Source organism: Jaculus jaculus, chromosome 8, assembly GCF_020740685.1.
Source record: "Jaculus jaculus isolate mJacJac1 chromosome 8, mJacJac1.mat.Y.cur, whole genome shotgun sequence".
Classification (NCBI taxonomy): Eukaryota; Metazoa; Chordata; class Mammalia; order Rodentia; family Dipodidae; genus Jaculus; species Jaculus jaculus.
Window position 1 is genome coordinate 94,792,068 of NC_059109.1, and position 25,514 is coordinate 94,817,581.

Consider the following 25,514-nt stretch of genomic DNA (forward strand, 5'->3'; position numbering starts at 1 on the left):
GCCAGAGCTGCCAGGCTCAGCCTCAGCCTCAGCCACAGGAAAAACCAGGTGAGGAGATTCTCCACTCACACCAGCCTGCTGGCAAACTCAAGAAATGTGAAGGGAGGACTGCTGGTACCAATGGAGTGGCTTGTGAGTAAGAAGATGGCAAGGAGCAGCGGGAAAACTTCAGCCACCATCCACAGCCTCCCCTCTCCCACCGCCAGCACAAGCACCAGCAAGCACCAGAGACCTGGGGAAGGGAGCTCAGCTACACAGCACCCAGCACAGATTATCACAGCAGGGACCAAGCGACCCAGCCAGCCTACAAGAGTCCACAGCACAACAAAGAAGGACCATAGCAGGAAAGTAGCATAATTGAGACAAAAGCCTTCCCAAAAAGTAACTGAGATTACACCAGGTCAGAATGCACCAAAGAAGCCTGGTATACAGGCTTGAATTCGAAGTGCTAATTGCACCTTCCAAGTCAGGATACAATATATGTTAAATCTGATGGGTGGATGGATTTGCCATTCTTAAGTAAGCTATATTTTGGGTGTGTTATTTGTTGCTTCCTGATTTATAGTGTCTTTGTTTCCTCTTCTGTAGTTTGTTAGGGAAGGGTCTCACTTGGTCACAAGCTGATTTGGAATACTCAACAGACCCAGAAATCTTAGCCTCCTAGTTGAAAGGATTAAGGGTGTGGGGTAACACACATCCTAAGGGACTGTGACTTTGTTAGAGGAAATGGCTGTCATAATACCTACTCTTGCATAAATAATCTGTGCTGTTTGTTAAGGGTGTAACATCTGCTGGTGTCTGCCTAAATGCATATACTATGCTCACCAAACTGCTCAGTAAGCACTTCTCTTAAAGTTCATACCAATATATTGATGCTACTCTCACTTTTGGTTACAGAAGCTTCACTTTTCAGATGGCAGTGATCTTGGGATTACTCAGAAGGCACCATGATGCTAAGAAGAAGTGACACAGGAGTGCTCAGCACTGAAATACCTCTATCCCATCTTCCAAGGCTCAGGGTCCATTGCAGAAGAGGTAGCAAAAAGAATGGAAGAGCCAAAGGAAGGGTAGGACTCCTTACAATATGCTCCTCCAGACACAAAATGACCTGGATATCCATGACCTCACAGTGCCTGGCACTACCTACACAAGACCATCATAATAGGAGGAAAAGATTATGACATCAAAATAAAAGAGAGACTGATTTAGAGGGGGAGGAGATATGATGGAGAGTGGAGTTTCCAAAGGGGAAAGTGGGGGGAGGGAAGGAATTACCATGGGTTATTGTCTCCAATTATGAAATTGTCAATAAAAGACTAAAATTTTTTGTTTATGTTTTTTTATTTATTTGAGAGCAAGACAAAGAGAGAGAAAGAGGCAGATAGAGCAAGAGAGAATAGACATGCCAGGGCCTCCAGCCACTGCAAACGAACTCCAGAAGCATGCACCCCCTATGCATCTGGCTAATGTGGGTCCTAGGGAATGGAACCTCAAACAGGGGTCCTTAGGCTTCACAGGCAAGCACTTAACTGCTAAGCCATCTCTCCAGCCCATAAATTAAATTTTTAAAAACCGGGCTACAGAGATAGCTCAGAATTAAGGCACTTACCTGCAAAGCCTAACAACCCAAGTTCAATTCCCCAGGACCCATGTAAAGCCACATGTAGAAAGTAGCGCATACATCAGGAATTTGTTTGCAGTGGCTAGAGGACCTGGTGTGCCCATTCTCTCTCCACTTCCCCTCTTTACTAGAAGAAAGAAGAAAGAAAAAGAAGAAGAGGGAAGGAGACGGAAGGAGGAAGAGTGAAGGAGGAAGAAGAGGGAAGGAGGAAAAAGAGGAAGAAGAGGAGGAAGAGGAAAAGGAGGAGGAGAAGGAAGAGGAAGGAGGAGGAGGAAGCTGGGCATGGTGTCACATGCCTTTAATCCCAGCACTTGGGAGGTAGTGGTAAGAGGATTGCTGTGAGTTCAAGGCCAACCTGAGACTACATACTAATTCCTGGTCAGCCTGGGCTAGAGCAAGACCATAAACCCCAATAAAACAAACAAACAAACAAAACCTTATAATTCAAAAGCGGTCTTTTGGGCTTGATGACTAAGCTCAGTGGTAGAGTACTTGCCTATCCCAGAAAGTGAGGGCACAGGCTGGAGAGATGGCTTAGTGATTAAGGCACTTGCCTGCAAAGCCAAAGGATCCAAGTTCAATTCCTCAGGGCCCACATAAGCCAGATGTACAAGAGGGCACGTGCATCTGGAATTTGTTTGCAGTAGCTAGAGGCCCTGGCATGCTCGCTGGTGCGTGCGCACTCTCGCTCTCTCTCTCCCTATTTCTCTTTCTCAAATAAAGAAAAAGTAAAAATATTTTTTTGAAAGTGAGGCCATAAATTTGATACCTAGCACTAAGAAAAAAAGGGAGGGGTTATTCTTTCACATTAAATATCTAAATATCACAGTATGACTCTATGGTTATGCAGAACACAGGAAAAGTTCCTTCATTGCCAAAAGCAAAAAAAAAAAAAAAAAAAAAAAGCAGTATTTTTAAAAGTGAATTGTAGGACTATAAAACTGATGTCTTAAGTACACACACAGTGATTCAAAAATCTCAACATTATAAATTCTAGAGCCAGCAAATCTAATGAAATGCCTTTTATGTAATATCCTATACAACCAGAAGATATTTACTTACACTCAAAGATCCAATAGAATAGCTTCCACATAGTCAAAACATGGAATTACCATCAACTTTACCACTCTGCCATATGTTGCTTTAAATAGATCAAACCCAAAATTTCAAAATGTAGTATATTCTTAAGAATAAGAACTCCCAGAGAAAAATAAAAACTCACACGTGAAGATATATGAATTTGAGAAACTGGAAGTCTGCTGTTAGAACAAATCTTCCAGATTTAGCCAACAGGAAATACCTGATGGAGTCCACACAGCTCAGAAAGAAATAGCTAGAAAATGTTCTCATTAGTACAAAATAAAAGATGGCAAAGCATGATCTTAAATGCTGTTCATTTGGTCAAAAGTAAACATGGTTTTTGTATAATGTAATGTTAATCTAAAATGTAGTAACTGGCTGGGTGTGGCTGCACACACCTTTAATCCCAGCAGAGATAGGAGGATCACTGTGAGTTTGTGGCCACTCTGAGACTACAGAGTGAATTCCAGGTCAGTCTGAGCTAAAGTAAGACCCTACCTTGAGAAACCAAAATAAATAAATAAATAAATAAATAAAATGTCATGACTGAGTTTTCTTTTTATTCTTTAAAAAAAAAAAAAGGACAATGCTAGAGAGATGGCTAAGTGAGTAACTGCTTGCTGCACAAGCATGATGACCTGAGTTCAATACCAGCACCCACATAAAAAGCCAGGCATGGCCACCTACACCTGTAAACCCAGTGTTGAGGGGGCAAAAGACAGCAAGATTTCTGGGTCTTGCTGATTAGCCAGCCTAGCTGAAACAAAGAGGTCCAGGTCCAGTTAAAGACCCAGTCTCATGGAAACAAGGTAGAAGAATGATGAAAAGACACCTGATATCCTCTTCTGCTCCCCACAGTGTACACACAAGTGCACACATATGCACATGCATGGACAAACACACACACATACCATATTACTGAAAATATATAAATAAAAATATTTTTTTAAAAATCCACTGCTTTTCAGAAACAAGTACTTTCTGTTAAAAATCACCTCTCATTCCTAGGGTCTTAAAAGAACAGATGAACCTAATGTGTAAACACAATCAATAATTTACAAGTTGCCCTCAGGATAAGTCAAGAATCAGCATTAGTACTGAAAAAAAAAAATGTGTTTTAGAAGAAAGGAACTTACTTTTACTGTCCCCAGCTAACTGGGCTGACTGGTGCTTCTTTGTCTGTACATGGCCACCCACAGCCCATCTTCTAATTAAACCAGTGTGCTAACAGCAGAACAAGCAAGCAAGCTGCTCTCAGCTGCATACAGATCTTCAGGACCCAGTCCCAGGGTCAGAAGGTAGAAATTGTTGGGAGAGGTGATTTTCTTTGCCTCTTCACAAGAACTCCAAGAAGTGTAACTGTGTATGTACACCTCAAAAAATAAAACAAAAAAATGCAGAGAAACATAAGGACTCCATAAACAGCTGGAATGCACAGAAATACTAAAGCACCCCTGGAAATACCGCTAAGGAGACAGGCAAAATAGTCTTTGGAATAATTAGTGACATTGTTAAAAAAAAAAAAAAAAAGATTATCTAAAGTTAAAATTCAAATCCCATGCAATAAGAACATTGAGTAATGTAAGAATAAAAAGTAAATCTGTTACTACATATATAATATTTAAGACTGTCCTCTATTACAAAGAATAAGAGATATTATCAATGGAAGAGGAAACTGAGGCTGTTGAGGGTGGCAGACAAAAAAAAAGATATTCACTAGCTACATTATAGCTAATGGGCACATGACTAAGTGCAAGAAGCTGTCTTTTCAATGTGTTTTGCAATCTGTGAGGAAAAAGATGGGAAGGAGACAAGAAGCTGTGGATATACTCAACTATCCTCTACTTATAAAATACATGGTTTCTGCAAACATACAATGTACTGGCAAACAGAGATGCTCATTTACATTAATAATGTTTAACTTGGGCTGGAGAGATGGCTTAGCGGTTAAGCGCTTGCCTGTGAAGCCTAAGGACCCCACTTCGAGGCTCGGTTCCCCAGGTCCCACGTTAGCCAGATGCACAAGGGGGCGCACGCGTCTGGAGTTCGTTTGCAGAGGCTGGAGGCCCTGGCGCGCCCATTCTCTCTCTCTCTCCCTCTATCTGTCTTTCTCTCTGTGTCTGTCGCTCTCAAATAAATAAATAAATAAATAAATTTTTAAAAAAATTATGTTTAACTTTAAATCAGACACCCTCTGTTTTTTACAATAAAACCCAGACAGCTGAAGCAGGGTATAATAAAACATTTGTATTCAAAGAACCCGCTCCCCTCCCCGCCACAGGCAAACTTGCATAGGTTTTGTGAGGAAAAAAACAAAATAGTAGCCCTCTTCAATGCCCCCTTATGACCTAGGTATTCCCATATGCCAGCAACAAGTCACGCTCAATGACCACCACGCATTTCATGGATTGATGGGTTTTAGGTGTTTTCTCCATTCCTTCTAAAGATACAGACAATTTCAGCCAGAAATATAAAAATTCCAGGGAAGGGAATGTGGCACTGAACAGGTCTGGCTGGGACCCACCTCCAACAAGCTACTCAACAGTGACTGACATTCCGGAGATCCTGCTTTAAAAAGACACATGCAGAGCTGGCTTCCAGCAAAAGAGGATGTAGAGATACAGATAAATGTATACATAATTACACAATAAAATAAATATACAGAAATGCAAATACCTACTTTTTTCTATAACCCAAAATACCAGACATTTGGATATGAAATTACTTCTTAAAGAACTTTCCTGGGTTTTATAAACAAGTAATACACTGGATTATATAACGATCCAAAGACAATGGACTATGTCCAATATGATCTATCCTATAAACACCAAGGCAAGTTTTTTCAGCCATGAATTATCATCTCTCCTCACCATATGGAGCAAATTAAGCAAAAGAACTACAAGGTCCACTTACAATAATGTCAGCAGAACACTTTTGGTTTTTGTTTTGTTTGCAGGGGTGAGTGGATTTGGCTCTGGGTTTTTCTACACTACTGAGAATCAAACCCAGGAATTCAGACATATTAAGTAGATGCCTCAACAGGAACAAACATCCTTCACCAAACCAAACACTCTGAACAAAAGAACCTACTATGGGGCTGGAGAGATTGCTTAGTGATTAGAACCCTTGCCAGCAAAGCCAAAAGACCCAGGTTCAATTACCCAATACCCACGTAAGCCAGATGCACAAGGTGGCACATGTATCTGGAATTCATTTGCAGTGGCAATAGGTCCTGGCATACCCATTCTCTCTATATATATTTGCCTTTCTCTCTCTCAATAAATTAAAAAAAAAAGAATTGTGTCACTTGCTTTTCACTACATAAAATTTTAAAGCTAGTCCTTATCATTTTCCTTAATACACAGAATTCTACCTACCATATTAGCCAGTTGCAAAATGAGCTAACTAAAATCCCTCAAAGGTTACGAAACATTCAAAACCTCTCCCAGAGCCTGGCATAGTGGTGCACACCTTTAATCCCAGCACTCAAGAGGCAGAGATAGGAGGAACGCTGTGAGTTCAAGGCCACCTTGAGACTACACAGTGAGTTCCAGGTTAGCCTGGGCCAGAGTGAGACTGCACCTTGGGGGGGGGGGGAAAGCCGGGCGTGGTGGCACACACCTTTAATCCCAGCACTTGGGAGGCAGAGGTAGGAAGATCGCCGTGAGTTCGAGGCCACCCTGAGACACCATAGTGAATTCCAGGTCAGCCTGGGCTAGAGTGAGACCCTACCTCGAAAAAACAAAAAAAAAAAAGAAAAAAAGCCTCCGAGATTAATTAGGCTTATTTTATTTCTGTGTGTGTGTCTAACTGTGTGTGGGTAAGCCAGGATCTTACCACTACTATTGAATGCCTGTCTGGCTTTAAGTCAGTGGGGAACTGATCCTGGGCCGGCAGGCTTTACAAGCAAATACGTTTAACTGCTGAGCCATCTTCTCAGGCCCCAAGTCAGCTTTTTCTTCCTTTTTTTATAAAAAAAAAAATTTTGGTTTTTCAAGGTAGGGTCTCACTAGCTCAGGTGGACCTAGAATTCACTCAGGGTGGCCTTGAATTCATGGCAATCCTCCTACCTCTGCCTCCCAAGTGCTGAGACATGGTGGAATATGCATGTAATCCTGGCACTTGGAAGACTGAAGCAGTAGTTCAAGGCCAGGCTTAGCAATACAATACCAGTACTAGACTACTTTGCACATTTCATGTGGTACAGCCTCTGATAAGAATTTCTTTATTGAGGAACTTGGTTACAAATCAAAACCAGCCTAGGCTACATGAGTTCCTATCTTTTTTTAATTTTTTTTTTGTTCATTTATTTATTTATTTGAGAGTGACAGACACAGAGAGAAAGGCAGAGAGAGAGAGAGAATGGGCACGCCAGGGCCTCCAGCCACTGCAAACGAACTCCAGACACGTGCACCCCATTGTTCATCTGGCTAACATGGGTCCTGGGGAATCGAGCCTCAAACTGGGGTCCTTAGGCTTCACAGGCAAGCGCTCAACCGCTAAGCCATCTCTCCAGCCCAGATCCTATCTTTTAAATATTTTATTTTTAGTTATTTATTTGACAGAAAAAGAGAGAGAGAGAATGGATACACCAGGGCCTCCAACCACTGCAAACGAACTCCAGACACATGTATCCTCTTGTGCATCTGGCTAATGTGGATCCTAAGGAGTCTAACCTGGGTCCTTTGCTTTGCGTGAGGGAAGAACATCACAAGTTCCTGGTCAGCCTAGGCTACATAGCAGAAATCTGTCTGAAAAAGAAAAAAACAAAACAAAACAAAGCAAATCAGGTCTGAAGAAATGGCTCAGTGGTTAAAAGAACTTGCTTACAATGCCTGACAGACACCTAGGTTCAGTTCTCCAGTACTCATGTAAAGTGGTGTGTACATCTGCAGCTCATCTCAGTAGCAAGAGGCCTTGGCATGCCCATTCCCCCTCTCTCTCTCTCTCTCTCTCTCTCTCATTTTCTCTCTCTCCTTGCATACACACACAGACACACAAACACACACACACAGATTTTTCAAGGTAGGGTCTCACTCTAAGCTCAGGCTAACCTGGAATTCACTATGTAGTCTCAGGGTAGCCTTGAACTCATGGCAATCCTCCTACCTCTGCCTCCTGAGCGCTGGGATTAAAGGCTTACACCACCACGCCCAGGTCAAGACTCCTACCTTTAACCAACAATTTTCCTTTTTTTTTTTTTTGAGGTAGGGTCTCACTCTGGTCCAGGCTGACCTGGAATTAACTCTGTAGTCTCAGGGTGGCCTTGAACTCACGGTGATCCTCCTACCTCTGCCTCCCGAGTGCTGGGATTAAAGGTGTGCACCACCATGCCCGGCTCTAACCAACAATTTTCTGATTGGATTTGAGGTCTGCTCCATAGGAGGAAATGTGAACCTGGTCACATTTTGGGGAGAGCCTATGACCATCATTTTGCTAAGTGGATATGTTATATCCACCAAACTATCTTCTAAATAGTCAAATTATACCTACAGATTAATGCAGGTTTGATCAGAGAAGCTTCTTTATGTAGTGATGGTTTTGCTTCTTTTGGGGTTGTGGTTATTGCAGAAACTCATAATTGGCCAAAACACTGACTATTAAATGTCTAGCCCTATATGGGACATCTATCTATATCAGCCCCACTCCAAAAGCTCAGAGAACATCAAAGAAGAAGGGGTACAAAAAGGTAACAACCGGAGAAATAGGAATGTTTTCTCTGACTGGGCCAATCAACATTCTATCCTGGAGAAGGAAAAGGTGCACAAGTCTCCCTCTGAAGATCTGTAGTAAGTTGACAGCTTAGAAGCCTTACCTCACCCAAGGGATCTATGGCACTTAATGGTTACTGGGGTAGGGGGAAGGCATTTTCTTCAGTAGTCACTGATAACTTGCCCATGCTTCTATAGCTAATCCCTTTTAGATGTTCTTTTAAACAGCTCTAATTACTCATTAGATAACCCTCCCCACCCCCCAAAAAGACATGAAAGTGGGAGTGAGAAAGGGACAAGAAAAGAAACTGAAGTATAATTAAAATACATCATATACATGTTAGAAATTATGTGGGGTTTTTTGTTTGTTTTTGGGTTGTTTTGTTTTTTTGAGGCAGGGTCTCACTGTAGACTAGGCTGACTTAGAACTTACCCTATAGCTGAGTCTGGCCACTAACTCAGGGCAATAATCCTACTTCAGCATCTTGAATGGAGTTAATAGCATGAGCTAAAATTGTCAAATTTGGAAGAAAAATGAAACTACCCCCAAAATTAAAAGAATTCTGCCCAAACTTAATAATCAAACATTGAAAGCATACTAAAACTCACTCACGTCAGTATCCTATGTTATTCTAATCACAAATAATTACTACTTAGGGGCTGGAAAGATGGCTTGATGGTTAAATGAACTTGCTTCCAAAGCCTGACAGCCTAGGTTTGATTTCCCAGTACACAAATAAAGCCAGATGCACAAAGTCGCACATGTGTCTAGAGTTCATTTGCAGCAGGAGGCCATGGTACAACCATTCATTCATTCAATCATTCATTCTCTCTCTCTCTCTCTCAAAATAAATAAATATTTTTAAGATTATTTTTTAAATCATAACCACATTCTCAAAAACCAAGATCAACATTCAAAACTCTAAAGTCTACCTATTCATGAGTAGCTCATTATTCCAGAATGTTCTTATTGCTCCTTGGGGGGCTTGCTGCTGTGACAGGTCTCACTACGTAACCCAGGCTGGCCCCAAACCTGTGATCTTCCTGTTTTAGCCTCCTGAGTCCTGGAGTTATAGTCATGTGCCATCATATTCAGCTCCCAAAATGCATTTTTAAGTTTCAATAAGTAATTCCTTCAAATGTGGAAATAAAATCAAATATTCAACATGAAGTATGTATAATTTGAGAAAATTAAAAATTACACTAAGATTTTTAAAATACTTAATTTTGCTGGGCGTGGTGGTGCACGTCTTTAATCCCAGCACTCAGGAGGCAGAGGTGGGAGGATTGTGAGTTCGAGGCCACCCTGAGACTCCATAGTGAATTCCAGGTCAGCCTGGGCTACAGTGAGACACTACCTCAAAAAACCAAAAAACAAATAAAAAATAAAATAAAATAAAATACTTAATTTTACTCAATTTTCATTCATAGTTGCCATTATAGCATATGCCCCATCTATTCACTAATGTTTGTCCCCAGACTTACACTGACTCCATGAACTGACAGTCAATTCCATCTTCTGTACAAAGGAAAGTAGTATGGTTTTGAGTAAAGGTAACATTTGGCAGGAAGTACATCAACCTTCTTTCTTGTTACTTTTCTCCTTTAAGCCACAATGTAGCAACCCATGACAGTTCAAAATTTTCAATAAGTTAATATAAATATTTTCCTCTTACTCATCATTTATCAACCACCACATAGCAGTAAAAACTTCTCTAGCTACAGGGTACTTATTATGAAACACACAACACTGTCCGTGATTAGCACATATTAACTCAATCTTCTTTTTTTTTTGTTTTTTTAATTTTTATTAACATTTTCCATGATTATAAAATATATCCCATGGTAATTCCCTCCCTCCCCACCCCCACACATTCCCATTTGAAATTCCATTCTCCATCATATTACCTCCCCATTACAATCATTGTAATTACATATATACAATATCAACTTATTAAGTATCCTCCTCCCTTCCTTTCTCTTCCCTTTATGTCTCCTTTTCAACTTACTGGCCTCTGCTACTAAGTATTTTCATTCTCACACAGAAGCCCAGTCATCTCTAGCTAGGATCCACATATGAGAGAGAACATGTGGCGCTTGGCTTTCTGGGCCTGGGTTACCTCACTTAGTATAATACTTTCCAGGTCCATCCATTTTTCTGCAAATTTCATAACTTCATTTTTCTTTACCACTGAGTAGAACTCCATTGTATAAATGTACCACATCTTCATTATCCACTCATCTGTTGAGGGACATCTAGGCTGGTTCCATTTCCCAGCTATTATAAATTGAGCAGCAATAAACATGGTTGAGCATGTACTTCTAAGGAAATGAGATGAGTCCTTTGGATATATGCCTAGGAGTGCTATAGCTGGGTCATATGGTAGATCAATCTTTAGCTGGTTTAGGAACCTCCACACTGCTTTCCACAATGGCTGGACCAGATTGCATTCCCACCAGCAGTGCAGAAGGGTTCCTTTTTTTCCACATCCCCGCCAACATTTATGATCATTTGTTTTCATGATGGTGGCCAATCTCACAGGAGTGAGATGGAATCTCAATGTAGTTTTAATCTGCATTTCCCTGATACTAGTGACGTGCCAAGACCAATATGTTGAAGGGTTTCCCCTACTTTTTCCTCTAGCAGTTTCAAAGTTCCCGGTCTGATGTTAAGGTCTTTAATCCATTTGGACTTAATTCTTGTGCATGGCGAGAGAGAAGAATCTATTTTCATCCTTCTGCAGATATTTATCCAGTTTTCAAAACACCATTTGCTGAAGAGGCTGTCTCTTCTCCAATGAGTATTTTTGGCATTTTTATCAAATATCAGGTGGCTATAGCTACTTGGGCTTACATCTGGGTCCTCTATTCTGTTCCACTGATCTACATAAATTTATGAAACAAAATTGTCCAATTATAAATGGAGAAACTGAGTCAAGGGCAGGTTCTGACATACCCAAGGAAACATGGCTAATGAACTGGTAGAGCAGGTATCAGATACATCACTCACAACAGGACTATAGGAAAGTACCACAAATCCCAATATCATATGTCACAGAGGCCAAACTTCAATAGAACTACATGTTCAGCTGCCTTCACTACATTAGTAATGAAGCTGTAGATATTAATAAGAGAGATTAAAATTTACAGAGTAATGATCAAAAGAACACATCTTCAGGCGCCATGGTGGTGCACACCTTTAATCCCAATACTCAGGAGGCAGATGTAGAAGGATCACCATTCAAGATCTCCCTTAGAGTACATAGTGAATTCCAGGTCAGCCTACGCTACATATCTTGGGCGGGAGAGATGGAGTAGCAGTTAAGGTGCTTGCCTGTGAAGCCTAAGGAACCGTGCCATGTTTGATTCCCCAGTACCCACATAATCCAGATGCACAAGGTGGTACATGCAGCTGATACATATGGAGTTCTTTTGCAGTGGCTAGAGGCCCTAGTGTACCCATTCTCTCTCTCTTGCAAATATATAATTTTTTTAAAATCTATAATTAAACAAGGGAGGATATACAGAAAACATGGCTGGGACTTATAAACAACTTCTGAGCAATATCCCCAAGGAAAGACATTTGACCAATGCCCTCACATGAGGCTAACCAAAGGCCCACAATCTGTCAACTTGGGAATGTTTACTTTAACTCTCACCTCCTCCTTTATACTTGTTGTTTATGTTCATGCCTTACTTTATACTCTATGTAGTCCTCTTGTCCAGAAAGATACTTGTCTATAAAAAACTCACTAGAACAAATCCATTTTCTCCACATTTCAGTCTTCGAAAAGCATCAACCACATTTAGATAACAGAAAACCCTCACCATAAAATACAATGTACAACAAACCTAATAGTCTCCCCCCTGCAGTTCCTCAATGTCCATGATCAATTCAGAAGAGATAGCTTAGCGGTTAAGGCACTTGCCTATGAAGCCTAAGGACCCACGTTTGATTCTCCTGTTCCCACATAAGCCAAATGCACATGGTGACCTATGCCTCTGGAGTTCATTTGCATTGGCTAGAGGCCCTGGCATGCCCATTTTCTTTCTCTTTCTCTTTCTCTCTCTTTCTCCCTTCTGTCTCTAATAAAATTGTCAGAAAAAAACTTTTTTAATTCCACTGGAACAAGGGAACTTCACAATATAGAGCTTCAGGATATATCCCCATTATGCTTGTGGTAAAATTTGTTTTCCCATGTAAGACACTTCTAGAAAAGTAGAATCAGGGCTGGAGAGATGGCTTAGCGGTTCAACACTTGCCTGTGAAGCCTGAGGACCCCAGTTCGAGGCTGGATTTTCCAGGACCCACATTAGCCAGATACAAAAGGGAGCTCGGTTTACAGTGGCTGGAGACCCTGGTGCACCCATTCTCTCTCTATCTGCCTCTTTCTCTCTCTCTCTGTCACTCTCAAATAAGTAAAAATTAAAAAAAAAAGAAAAAGAAAACTAGAACCACTTGCTTGTAGTATCCACCAAAAATGTTAAGTGTTTAATCTTAAAATCCACAAACAAAAACATTCAAGGACTAGAGAGATGGCTTAGTGGTTAAGATATTTGCCTGCAAAGCCGAGGGACCCCAGTTCGATTCCCCAGGATCCACGTAAGTCAGATGCATAAGGCAGCAAATGCAACTGGAGTTCGTTTGCAGTGGCTGAAGGCCCTGGCATGTACATTCTTACTCTTCCTATCTATCTACCTCTCTCTCAAATAAATACATAAAAATAAGTATAAAATCTTGGAGAAAAACTCCAATTTTTAAATATTTATATACTTAACTATATACTTATACCATATAAATATGCATTATTTTCCAACTTTAATGTTTTTATATACATTATACATATATACAGAGTCACTATTAACATTTTCACCAATGAATTCCACAAAAGAGGCAGAAAAAAACAAATCGATCAACTTTTAAATTACTCAGTAAAGCCCCCAATGAAAATAACCTAACAATATCATAGCCCTCTTCATCACTTTGTTAATACTGCTGGGAAACAATGGTTATATAATTTGTGATTGAATAACTCAGCAGTTTCATTCCATTTAAGAACAAAGACCATACTTTATTTTAAATAAACAAACAGCGGCAAGAATACCTCGAGTTCCACCAGAGCTGCAGTCACGGCATCTGTGGCAAGAGCACCAGCTTGCAGCTTTTCAATTGCCTGAGAAAATAAGGGTGGACATGATTCATTATAAAACCACAGCTACTCAAGCATCCCCATCAACTTTCCAAAGGCTTTTTAAAAATTAGATGTTTATACGCAAATCTATAAATGTAATACATTACATAAATGGGTTGAAGGACAAAAATCACATGATCATCCCATTAGATGCAGAGAAAGCATTTGACAAAATCCAACATCCCTTCATGATAAAAGTCCTACAGAGACTGGGAATAGAAGGAACATATCTCAATATAATAAAGGCCATTTATGACAAGCCTACAGCCAACATATTACTAAATGGGGAAAAACTGGAAGTTTTTCCACTAAAATCAGGAACAAGACAAGGGTGTCCACTGTCCCCACTTTTATTTAATATAGTTTTGGAAGTCTTAGCCATAGCAATAAGGCAAGAGACACACATAAAAGGGATACAAATTGGAAAGGAAGAGATCAAGTTATCATTATTTGCAGATGACATGATTCTATACATAAAGGACCCTAAAGACTCTACTAGCAAACTGTTAGAGCTGATCAAAACCTACAGACATGTAGCAGGATACAAAATAAACACACAGAAATCAGTAGCCTTCATATATGCTAACAACAAACACACAGAGGATGAAACCAGAGAATCACTCCCGTTCACAATTGCATCAAAAAAAATAAGGTACCTTGGAATAAACCTAACCAAGGAAGTAAAGAATCTCTACAATGAGAACTTTAAGACACTCATGCGAGAAATTGCAGAAGACACTAGAAAGTGGAGAAACAGCCCTTGTTACTGGATTGGAAGAATCAATATTGTGAAAATGGCAATCTTACCTAAAGCAATGTACACATTTAATGCAATCCCTATCAAAATTCCAAAGGCTTTCTTCATGGAAATAGAAAAAACAATACAAAAATTCATTTGGAATCACAAAAAACCTCGAATATCTAAAATAATACTGAGCAACAAAAATAAGGCTGGTGGTATCACCATACCTGATTTTAACCTATACTACAGAGCCATAGTAACAAAAACAGCATGGTACTGGCACAAAACCAGACATGTAGATCAGTGGAACAGAATAGAGGACCCAGATGTAAGCCCAAGTAGCTATAGCCACCTGATATTCGATAAAAATGCCAAAAATACTCATTGGAGAAGAGACAGCCTCTTCAGCAAATGGTGTTTTGAAAACTGGATATATATCTGCAGAAGGATGAAAATAGATTCTTCTCTCTCGCCATGCACAAGAATTAAGTCCAAATGGATTAAAGACCTTAACATCAGACCGGAAACTCTGAAACTGCTAGAGGAAAAAGTAGGGGAAACCCTTCAACATATTGGTCTTGGCAAAGACTTTCCGAATACAACCCCAATTGCTCAGGCAATAAAACCACAGATTAATCACTGGGACCTCATGAAATTACAAAGATTTTGCACTGCAAAGGACACAGTGAAAAAAGCAAAGAGGCAACCCACAGAATGGGAAAAAATCTTTGCCAGCTATATTTGTGATAGAGGATTAATATCTAGGATATACAAAGAACTCAAAAAGTTAAATAATAAGGGATCAAACAAGCCAATCAAAAAATGGGCTATGGAGCTAAATAGAGAGTTCTCAAAGGAAGAAATACGAATGGCATATAAGCATCTAAACAAATGTTCTATGTCACTAGTCATCAGGGAAATGCAGATTAAAACTACATTGAGATTCCATCTCACTCCTGTGAGATTGGCCACCATCATGAAAACAAATGATCATAAATGTTGGCGGGGATGTGGAAAAACAGGAACCCTTCTACACTGCTGGTGGGAATGCAATCTGGTCCAGCCATTGTGGAAAACAGTGTGGAGGTTCCTAAAACAGCTAAATATTGATCTACCATATGACCCAGCTATAGCACTCCTAGGCATATATCCAAAGGACTCATCTCATTTCCTTAGAAGTACATGCTCAACCATGTTTATTGCTGCTCAATTTATAATAGCTGGGAAATGGAACCAGCCTAGATGTCCCTCAACAGATGAATGGATAATGAAGATGTGGCACATTTATACAATGGAGTTCTACTCAGCGCTAAAGAAAAATGAAGTTATGAAATTTGCAGAAAAATGGATGGACCTGGAAAGGATTATACTAAGTGAGGTAACCCAGGCCCAGAAAGCCAAGCGCCACATGTTCTCTCTCATATGTGGATCCTAGCTACAGATGACTGGGCTTCTGTGTGAGAATGAAAATACTTAGTAGCATAGGCCAGTAAGGTAAAAAGGAGACATAAAGGGTAGAGAAAGGAAGGGAGGAGAATACTTAATAGGTTGATATTGTATATATGTAATTACAATGATTGTAATGGGGAGGTAATATGATGGAGAATGGAATTTCAAATGGGAAAGTGTGGGGGTGGGGAGGGAGGGAATTACCATGGGATATATTTTATAATCATGGAAAATGTTAATAAAAATTTTTAATTAAAAAAAAATAAAATGTCAAAAAAAATTAGATGTTTAGAGTTAACAAAAAAAAAAGTGGTCACTATGTCCATAAACTATACAGATTTAAGGCAAGCAGTGTTTGATACACAGATCAATCTATGATATAGCTGCTAATATTATCCAAGTTAAAACAATGAATAAAAGCTAGCCACCAGGGATGGTGAGATGGTTCAACCAGTAAGGGTTTTCTGCATAAGAATGAAGACCTGAGGGCTGGAGAGATGGCTTAGCGGTTAAGCACTTGCCTATGAAGCCTAAGGACCCTGGTTCGAGGCTCGGTTCCCCAGGTCCCACGTTAGCCAGATGCACAAGGGGGTGCACCCGTCTGGAGTTCGTTTGCAGAGGCTGGAAGCCCTGGCACGCCCATTCTCTCTCTCCCTCTATCTGTCTTTCTCTCTGTGTCCATCGCTCTCAAATTAAAAAAAAAAAAAAAAAAGAATGAGGACCTGAAAGAGGAGCATACTGGTGCCTTTAATCACTAAACATTAGGGAGGCAGAGGCCACCCTGGAAATCCCAGGTCAGCCTGGGCTAGAGTGAGACCATGCATCAAAAAAAAAAAAAAAAAAAGTGGGGACGAGTTGGGGAGATGGCTTAGCGGTTTAAGGTGCTTGCTTGAGAAGCCTAAAGAACCAGGTTCAATTCTCCAGGTCCCACATAAGTCAGATGCACAAGGTGGTGCATGCATCTGAATTCATTTGCAGTGTCTAGAGGCCCTGGCATGCCCATTCACTCTCTCTCCCTCTTTCTCTCTCCCCTTTCTCTGTCTCAAATAAAAAATAATTTTTTAAAATTAAAATTAAAAAAAGAGTAAGGACTTAAGTTCAATCCCAGCAACCACTTAAAAAATTGAGCATAGTAGACACCCATGCTCATAACCCTAGTGCTGAGGGGAGCAGAAACTGCAGTAGAGCAGAGAGGCTCACTAGTCAAACAGCAAACTTCAGATTCAATGAAGACACTATCACAAGGAAATAAAATGGCAGAATGATAGGAAAGGATGCCTGATGTCATCCTCTGATCTTCACATGCATGTGCACAAGGCACACATACCTGTACATGAAAGGCCCAAGAATTCAGAAGCCCAGAAATACTATCACACTCCAAAGGGAGCTTAAGCGGGCCCCTGCATACCTCAAACTCCAGGCTTTACTCTCTGCTGAAAGCAAGTAAAGAATCCCTCTTCTCATTATATCAGAGCCCGCTCCTAATATAAAACTAGGTAAAAAGGGCATGAGATAGCCCTCAAGGATGGGAAATAAGTAATAAAGTGAACCACTTATTTGGTTTCTGTAAGTAGCCTGCACCATAAGCCTTAATAGCCCACACTGTAAGCCTTAGTAGCTCGCACCATAAGCTGTAGCAGCCTGCCTCAGACCACCAAGGTCATAGGAGGCTGATACCACACTCTGCTACCCCCACCTAAGGACCTGCACAAATGCTGACCTCCAAGGTCATAGGAGACTGATACCACACTCTGCTACTCCCACCCAAGGACCTGCGCAAATGCTGACCACCAAGGTCATAAGAGAATGATTGGTCCACGAGGGGCTTGAACAAATTAAACTAACTGGCTTAGAAACTATGGGGTGGCACAAACTGACTGGCTCACACCCCGCAGGCTCCTGATATTAAAAAAATGATTGGTCTAATGCACAGGCTTTGTTAGAAACCCTATAAAAACTGTCCCATTCCTGCATTCGGGCCTCTGCAGTCCTCTACCCCTGTGCGGTGTACGACTGTGGGCCCCAGAGCGCTTGGAATAAAATCCTCTTGTACTTTGCATCAAGATCGCTTCTCGTGAGTGATCTGGGGTGTCGCCATATCCGGGCAGAGCGTGGGGTCCTCGTTTTGGGGGTCTTACATACACACATATATACTACAGAAACAATACGCATACTACGCTTCCATACAAAACAAAAGTTGGCCACTAAATGCAAGATGAAGGGGCTAGGGAGATGGTTCAGCAGTTAAAGGCTCATGCTTGCAAAGCCTGCCAACCTGGGTTTAATTTCCAACTCTCCCATGTATGCCAGACACAAAGCCCCTATCAAGCATCCGGCATTTGTTTACAGTGGCAAGAGGCTCTGGTGTGCACATACACACATATATAAACACAAATAAATGAAGATAAATAGATGACAAATCTGTTAAATGCAAGGTGAAAGAAATTTAGTAAGTGAAAGGGCTTCGCGCATCACAGGGCAATTCAAAACAGCCACAGAAATGGTATGAATTCAGTTATCTGATATTTTATACAAACAAGTGCATCTCAGACTAAGACATTTCTCCTCTCACTGCTTCTTTTTTTAATATTTTCTTTTAGTTGAAAGAGACAGAGAGAGAAAAAGTCAAAGAGGGGAGGGGGAGGGGGAATGAGTGGGCATGCCAGGGCCACTCACCATGGCAAACGAACTCCCGGCACATGCACCACATTGTGCATCTGGCTTCTGTGGGTGCTGAGGAGTTGAACCTGGGTCCTTAGGCTTCACAGGCAAGTGCCTCAACCACTAAACCATCTCTCCAGCACTTCCTCTCACTATTTCTACTCTCAGCATCCACACCTACTTTAAAAAGTTAGTGTATGGGGCTGGAGGGATGGCTTAGCGGTTAAGGCGTTTGCCTGCAAAGCCAACGGACACAGGTTCAATTCCCCAGGACCCACATCAGCCAGATGCACAAGGGGGTGCACATATCTGGAGTTCATTTGAAGTGCCTAGAGGCCCTGGTACACCCATTATCTCTCTCTCCCTCTCTCTGTCAGCAGTTAATGCACTTGCCTGTAAAGCCTAATGACCCAGTTCAATTCCCCAGTACCCACGTAAAGCCAGATGCACAAGAGACACATGCAATTGGAATTTGTTTACAGCAGCTGGAGGCCCTTGGATTGCCCATTCTGTCCATGGTCTCTCTCCTCCCTCTCCCCTCTCCCTCTCACGCGTCCCCCCCCCCCTTCCTCTGCTTGCAAATAAATAAATAAATCTTTTTTCAAAAAGTCAGTGTCTAAGCCCAGCATGGTGGTGCATGCCTTTAATCCTAGCACTTGGGAGGCAGAGGTAGGAGGATAGCCATGAGTTTGAGGCCAGCCTGAGACCACATAGTGAATTCCAGGTCAGCCTGGTCTCACTTTAGTGAGACCCTACCTTGAAAATCAAAAGGAAAAAGATAAAAAGTTAGTGTCTGTATGTCACAGAGGAGTGTCAGGATCCTCAGATAAAGCCAAGCAGAGTAGAATACACCTGAAATCCTAGCCCTCAGGAGGATGAGATGGTTGGACTGTAATTAGTTCATAAGACTGAGTGCTCATTTGACAAAAATATCCTTCATACTGTATTTTACATCAAAATCAATCATATTCTTTAGTAATATAAACTACAAGGAGGAAACATTTATAAAAACTACATTGCTTTCTTGGATATAAGTTCAGAAAAAAAATGGTTTATAAATAAAACTACTGAAACTGAAATTTAGGGGCTAAGGAGATTGCTCAGCAGTTAAAGATACTTGCTTGCAAAATCTTCTGGCCCTGGTTCAGTTCCCCAGTATCCACATAAAGCCAGAAGCACAAAGTGGCATATGCGTCTTGAGTTCATTTACAGAAACAAGAGGCCTCAACATCATGCACACACACACTCTCACTCTCTCTCTCCCTCTTTCCCTCTCTCAACATCTCTCTCTCACACACACGTGCACGTGCGCGCGCGCACACACACACACACACACAAATACTTTCTCCTCTCCTCTCTCTCCTCGCAAATAAATAAATTAAGAATTTCTTTTTCTTTGGTTTTTCAAGGTAGAAACTCACTCTAACCCAGACTGACCTGGAATTCACTATGTAGTCTTAGGGTAGCCTCAAACAGCAATCCCTCCTACCTCTGCTTCCCAAGTACTGGGATTAAAGGCGTGCGCCACCACACCTGGCTTAAATTAAAAATTTTTTAAAAAACTGAAATTCAAGGCTGGAGAGAGGGGTTAGTGGTTAAGGGCTTGCCTGCAAAGCCTAAGAACTCAGGCTCAATTCCCCAGTACCCATGTAAGCCAGAAACACTAGGGGGCCCATGTGTCTGGAATTCATTTGCTGGGCTAGTGGACCAGGCGTGCCCATTCTCTATCTCTATCCTCTCTTTTTCTCTCAAATAAATAAGTAAAATAAAATAAATTTTAAAAAAACTAACATGTAGAGCCAGGCGTGGAAATGCATGCCTTTAATCCCAGCACTCAGTAGGCAGAGGTAGGAGCATCACTGTGAGTTCAAGGCTACCCTAAGACTACATAGTGAATTCCAAGTCAACCTGGGCTAGAGCAAGACCCTACCTTGCCAAAAAAAATAAAAATAAATAGGGAGCTCATTGTTTTTGATAACGCCTTCACTGCTCAAACTGCGTACATGAGTTCAATCTCCAAACTCTACATAAAAAAGTATGGAGAAGCCGGGCATTGTGGCACACGCCTTTAATCCCAGCATTTGGGAGGCAGAGGTAGGAGGATCGCTGGGAGTTCGAGGCCACCCTGAGACTCCATGGTGAAATCCAGGTCAGCCTGGGCTAGAGTGAAACCCTACCTTGAAAAAAAGAAAAAAAAACTATGGTGAGCTTCTGTAATCCCATTAACCTGCAAAGAGGGCAAGATGTAAAGAAGAGACAGGAGAATTTCCTGGACACTCAAAGCAAGCCCAGCAAACAACAGAAGAATGAGAATCCAGAGCAAGAAACTCTGCCTCAAATGGGAATAGGCAAACACCAACCCAAAAGTTGTCCTCTGACCTCCACACACATGTTGTGCCACATATACATATTCACACAGGAACACATGAACATACACACATACATAAAAATAAATAAAAATAAACAAACTGAAATTTAATTAACAAAGAGAAAACTCAAAAACTAACAATGTATTTCTAATTACACATTTTTTATTTATTTGCGAGAGAAAGGATGAGGAAAGGAAAGGGCTTCTGGCCGCTGCATTCAAACTCCAGTCACATGCAAAACTTCATTCATTTGGGTTTTCATGGGTACTGGGGAATCAAAGCCAGGATGGCCAGCTTTGCAAGCAAGTATCTTTAGTCACTGGGCCATCTCCCCAGTTCCCTAACTATACTTTTTTGTTTTGTTGGTTTTTGTTTCATGAGGTAAGACTTCCTACCTCTGCCTCCCCAGTGCTGGGATTAAAGGTGTGTGCCACCACGCCCAGCCAATGTATTAGTTTTTTAAAAGTATAATTAGAGCCAGGAGGATCGCCATGAATTTGAGGCCACCTTGAGACTACACAGTAAATTCCAGGTCAGCCTGAGCTAGAGTGAAACCCTACCTCAGAAAAAAATAAAAATAAAAAAGCTAATGCATTATATAGATTGAGGAGGCAAATAAGTCAAAGTATAATTAATTTCTAGGACTAGAGTTATATATATATATATTTTTTTTTTAAAAAAAAAGGATTTCTTGGCCAGGTGTGGTGGCACACATCTTCAATCCCAGCACTTGTGAGGCAAGAGGCAGGAGAATCGCCATGAGTTTGAGACCACCCTGAGACTACATGGTGCTAAGCGAAACCCTACAGCAAAAAAAAAAAAAAAAAAAGGGAGGGAATTACCATGGGATATATTATATAATCATGGAAAATGTTAATAAAAATTTTTTTTAAAAAAGGGGGGGAGGGTTCGAGGCTCAGTTCCCCAGGTCCCACGTTAGCCAGATGCACAATGGGGCGCATGCATCTATAGTTCGTTTGCAGAGGTGGAAGCCCTGGCACGCCCATTCTCTCTCTCTCCCTCTATCTGTCTTTCTCTCTGTGTCTGTCACTCTCAAATAAATAAATAAATAAATAAATAAATTTAAAAAAAAAAAGGGGGGGGAGGATTTCTTTTCAGGTAATTAAAAGATTTCATACTTAGTAGAATGATTTAAAAAATTCAAACCAGAGCCATGCATGGTGATACACGCCTTTAATCTCAATACTTGGGAGACAATACTTAGGAGGATCACCATGAAGTCAAGTCTACCCAAAGACTACACAGTGAATTCCATCCAGGTCAGTCTGGACTACAGTGAAACCCTACCTTGAAAAAAAAAAATTAAAAACAGTAAAATCTTATGGAGCATTTGACTTTATTACTATAGCAAAAAAATAAATCCCTACAACAAAGTACTCTCAAGTTATGGGAATTTATGCATAAGAAGAGCTTAAATCTCAAATAAAGTATAATCTGCATTTAAATGGCATGGAAATACAAATAAAGGGAGCCAGTTACCTGATAGGCAACAGGTAATTAATGCTCCAGTTGCATAAAAAGTAATAGAAAGTCTGCCTATAGACTCAACAGTTAGGATCAAAATAAAACATTATTTCTTCTGAGTCTATTCCTGCACCCCTCATTAAATATTTGACAATTTAGAAAAACCTCAAAAGGCAAAGAGAAACAAAAGCACAACTAAGAAGGGCAAAGCCAGACTTGAAATGACAATGCCCATCCCATGACACATACTGCATGATAAAATAAAGGGCACACCAATCTAAGAAAAGCACCCATTTTCATTTTTTCATGATCTTTCTTCCCTTTAACGAAGCACACTGGCTGCCTTTGAAAGAGCAGTTTTTCCTACCCGTCTATAGAATTCAATCCCTTTGGAAGCATTTAAAAAGACTTAATTGTGTGCCCACAATTCCAAAAATATAGACTTCAATCTGAGGCAGGAAAAGAAAAAGCTAAGCAACATTTGCAGAATTAAAAACAGAACAAAGCAAAATGAGGACTCAGGGTCCACAAATATAAGCAAACCAACTTTCATCCTCCAAAGCCTACCCTACAGATGAAACGGGAAAACTGATCTCAAGAGCGGAGAGATGGCTCAGTTGGTAAAGCGCTTGCCATTGTGTGAGGACTACAGTTTTGATTCCCAGCATCCTTGTAAATGCCAGCAGTGTGGTGGCCTACCTGTAATCCCAGCTCACTGGGGGTGAAGACAGATCCCTGGGACAAGCTGACTCCGTAGACCACCTGAAGAGATGAGGTCTGGGCTCAAGTCAAAGACCATGCCTCAGTACGATAAGAGACTGATCAAGGAAGATACCCAATGGCTTCCACATACATGCATACACACCTACACACAGTCATTCACACACATGCACACACACCATACACACAAAAATGTAATTTCAAGGGCTGGAGAGATGGCTTAGCGGTTAAGCGCTTGCCTGTGAAGCCTAAGGACCCCGGTTCGAGGCTCGGTTCCCCAGGTCCCACGTTAGCCAGATGCACAAGGGGGCGCACACGTCTGGAGTTCATTTGCAGAGGCTGGAAGCCCTGGCGCGCCCATTCTCTCTCTCTCCCTCTATCTGTCTTTCTCTCTGTGTCTGTCGCTCTCAAATAAATAAATAAATAAATAAATAAATAAATAAATAAATAAATAAATAAATAAATAAATGTAATTTCAAGCCAGGCATGGTGGTACATGCCTTTAATCCCAGCACTTAGGAAACAGTGGTAGGAGGATCATTGTGAGTTCAAAACCACCCTGAGACTAATAGTGAATTCCAGGTCAACCTGGGCTAGAGGAAGTCCCTACCTCGAAAAACCAAACAAACAAACAAACAAAAATGTAATTTCAAGCTAAAGCTGTTTAATGTCCCAAAAATCACATGTATTTTGTTCATACCTTCTGACAAGCTCGTTTGCATACATGCTTATATTCTTTGGCTTTGGATTCAGAATGATAACCTGCACCTGTAATAGAAAAATCAGAACTAAGTGTAGTTACCATTACACTATCAGAGACTGTGCCTAGATAAGCATTGCACACAAACTGATACAAACCCAGTGTCTTAACTGTGTAGAATTTTTTAAGTCTAACAATTTAAGGTCATGCCTGGGGCACAGTCTCCCAACAGAGGCTGACTGGGGCCTTCATAATCCCACATTGAATACCAATAACCTCATTAAGAGGGTTCTCAGCAGAATGAAGGTGGGGGAGAGAGGATACAAGAGTATAACCTTTAAAACATAAAGGAGAAGTCAGGCATGGGGGCGCACATCTTGTAATCCCAGCACACGGGAGGCAGAGGTAGGAGGGTTGCCATGAGTTCAATGCCACCCTGAGACTACATAGTGAATTCCAGGTCAGCCTGAGCTAGAGTGAGACCCCACCTTGAAAAAACAAAAATAAAAAAATAAAAATAAAAAGAAGAGAAAGAGAAAAGAGAGGAGAAAAGGAGGGGAGGAGAGGGCTGCAGAGAGATGGCTTAGCGGTTAAGCGCTTGCCTATGAAGCCTAAGGACCCCGGTTCAAGGCTCAATTCCCCAGGACCCACGTTAGCCAGATGCATAAGGGATGCACGCATCTGGAGTTTGTTTGCAGTAGCTGGAGGCCCTGGCATGTCCATTCTCTCTCTCTCTCTGCCTCTTTCTCTCTCTGTCACTCTCAAATAAAGAAAAATGAACAAATTTTTTTTTTTAAAAAAAAGGAGGGGAGGAGGAAAGGAAAAGAAGGAAAAAGAAAAGTCAGATTACACCTGTAAATTCTGCACTCTGAGGCAAGACAGGAGGATCACAGGTTTGAGGACAATCTGAGGACAATCTAAGATGGGTGGGAGGGAAGGAGGAAGAGAGAACAGCAGGAGAGAAGAAGCAAGAGAGGGAGGACAGAAAATGAGAGGAAAGAAAGACAAAGAAAAAGAAAAAACTAAAAGAAAGAAAGGGAGACAAAGAGGGAGAAGAGAAAGTAAAAATGAAAGAGGAGGGAGAGGGAAGAAGAAGAAAGAAAGAAAGAAAGAGAGAGAGAGAGGAGGGTGAAGGTGGGCTAAAGAGATGGCTCTGGGCTGGAGAGATGGTTTAGCGGTTAAGCGCTTGCCTGTGAAGCCTAAGGACCCCAGTTCGAGGCTCAGTTCCCCAGGTCCCACGTTAGCCAGATGCACAAGGAGGTGCACGCGTCTGGAGTTCATTTGCAGAGGCTGGAAGCCCTGGCGCGCCCATTCTCTCTCTCTCCCTTTATCTGTCTTTCTCTCTGTGTCTGTCGCTCTCAAATAAAAAAAATAAAAAAATAAAAAAGAGATGGCTCTGCAGTTAAAGGTACTTGGCTGCAAAGCCAGGTAGCCCAGGGTTCATTTCCCCAGTACTCACATAAAGCCAGATGTACAAAGTGGTGCATGTGTCTAGAGCTTGTTTGCAGAAGGAGGCGGCTCTGGAGTGCCCATACATACCTACTATCTTGTCTGCCTGACCCCCATCATAAATAAAATATTTTAAAAAGAAAGATCACTGTGTATACATACAGAGGTTATTGGTAAAATGTTTAAAGTTTGGCATGGAAGCACACACATTTAGTTCCAGCATTCAGAAGGCTGAGATAAGAGGATTCAAGTCCAGCCTGAGGCTATTGAGTGAGCTCCAGCTCAGCATGGGCTATAGTGAGTCCTTACCTCCAGCAGTTATTTACGTTTAAAAA

General features: G+C 41.2%; 1 protein-coding gene across 11 annotated transcripts in view; it reads right to left on the reverse strand.

The window, feature by feature from the left end:
* Tasp1 (taspase 1) overlaps positions 1-25,514 on the reverse strand; it is a 314,575-nt gene that overhangs the window by 263,403 nt on the left and 25,658 nt on the right. For 9 of the 11 annotated variants that reach the window (XM_045157512.1, XM_045157513.1, XM_045157519.1 and 6 more), the window contains exons 3-4: positions 23,731-23,798; positions 13,518-13,586 (exon numbers count right to left, since the gene is read on the reverse strand). In XM_045157512.1, coding sequence (XP_045013447.1) covers positions 13,518-13,586; positions 23,731-23,798 — 137 coding nt within the window. Of the gene's footprint in view, positions 1-3,837; positions 4,075-13,517; positions 13,587-23,730; positions 23,799-25,514 lie in introns of those variants that run through there. The other 2 variants (XM_045157520.1, XM_045157518.1) reach the window with 2 other exon arrangements.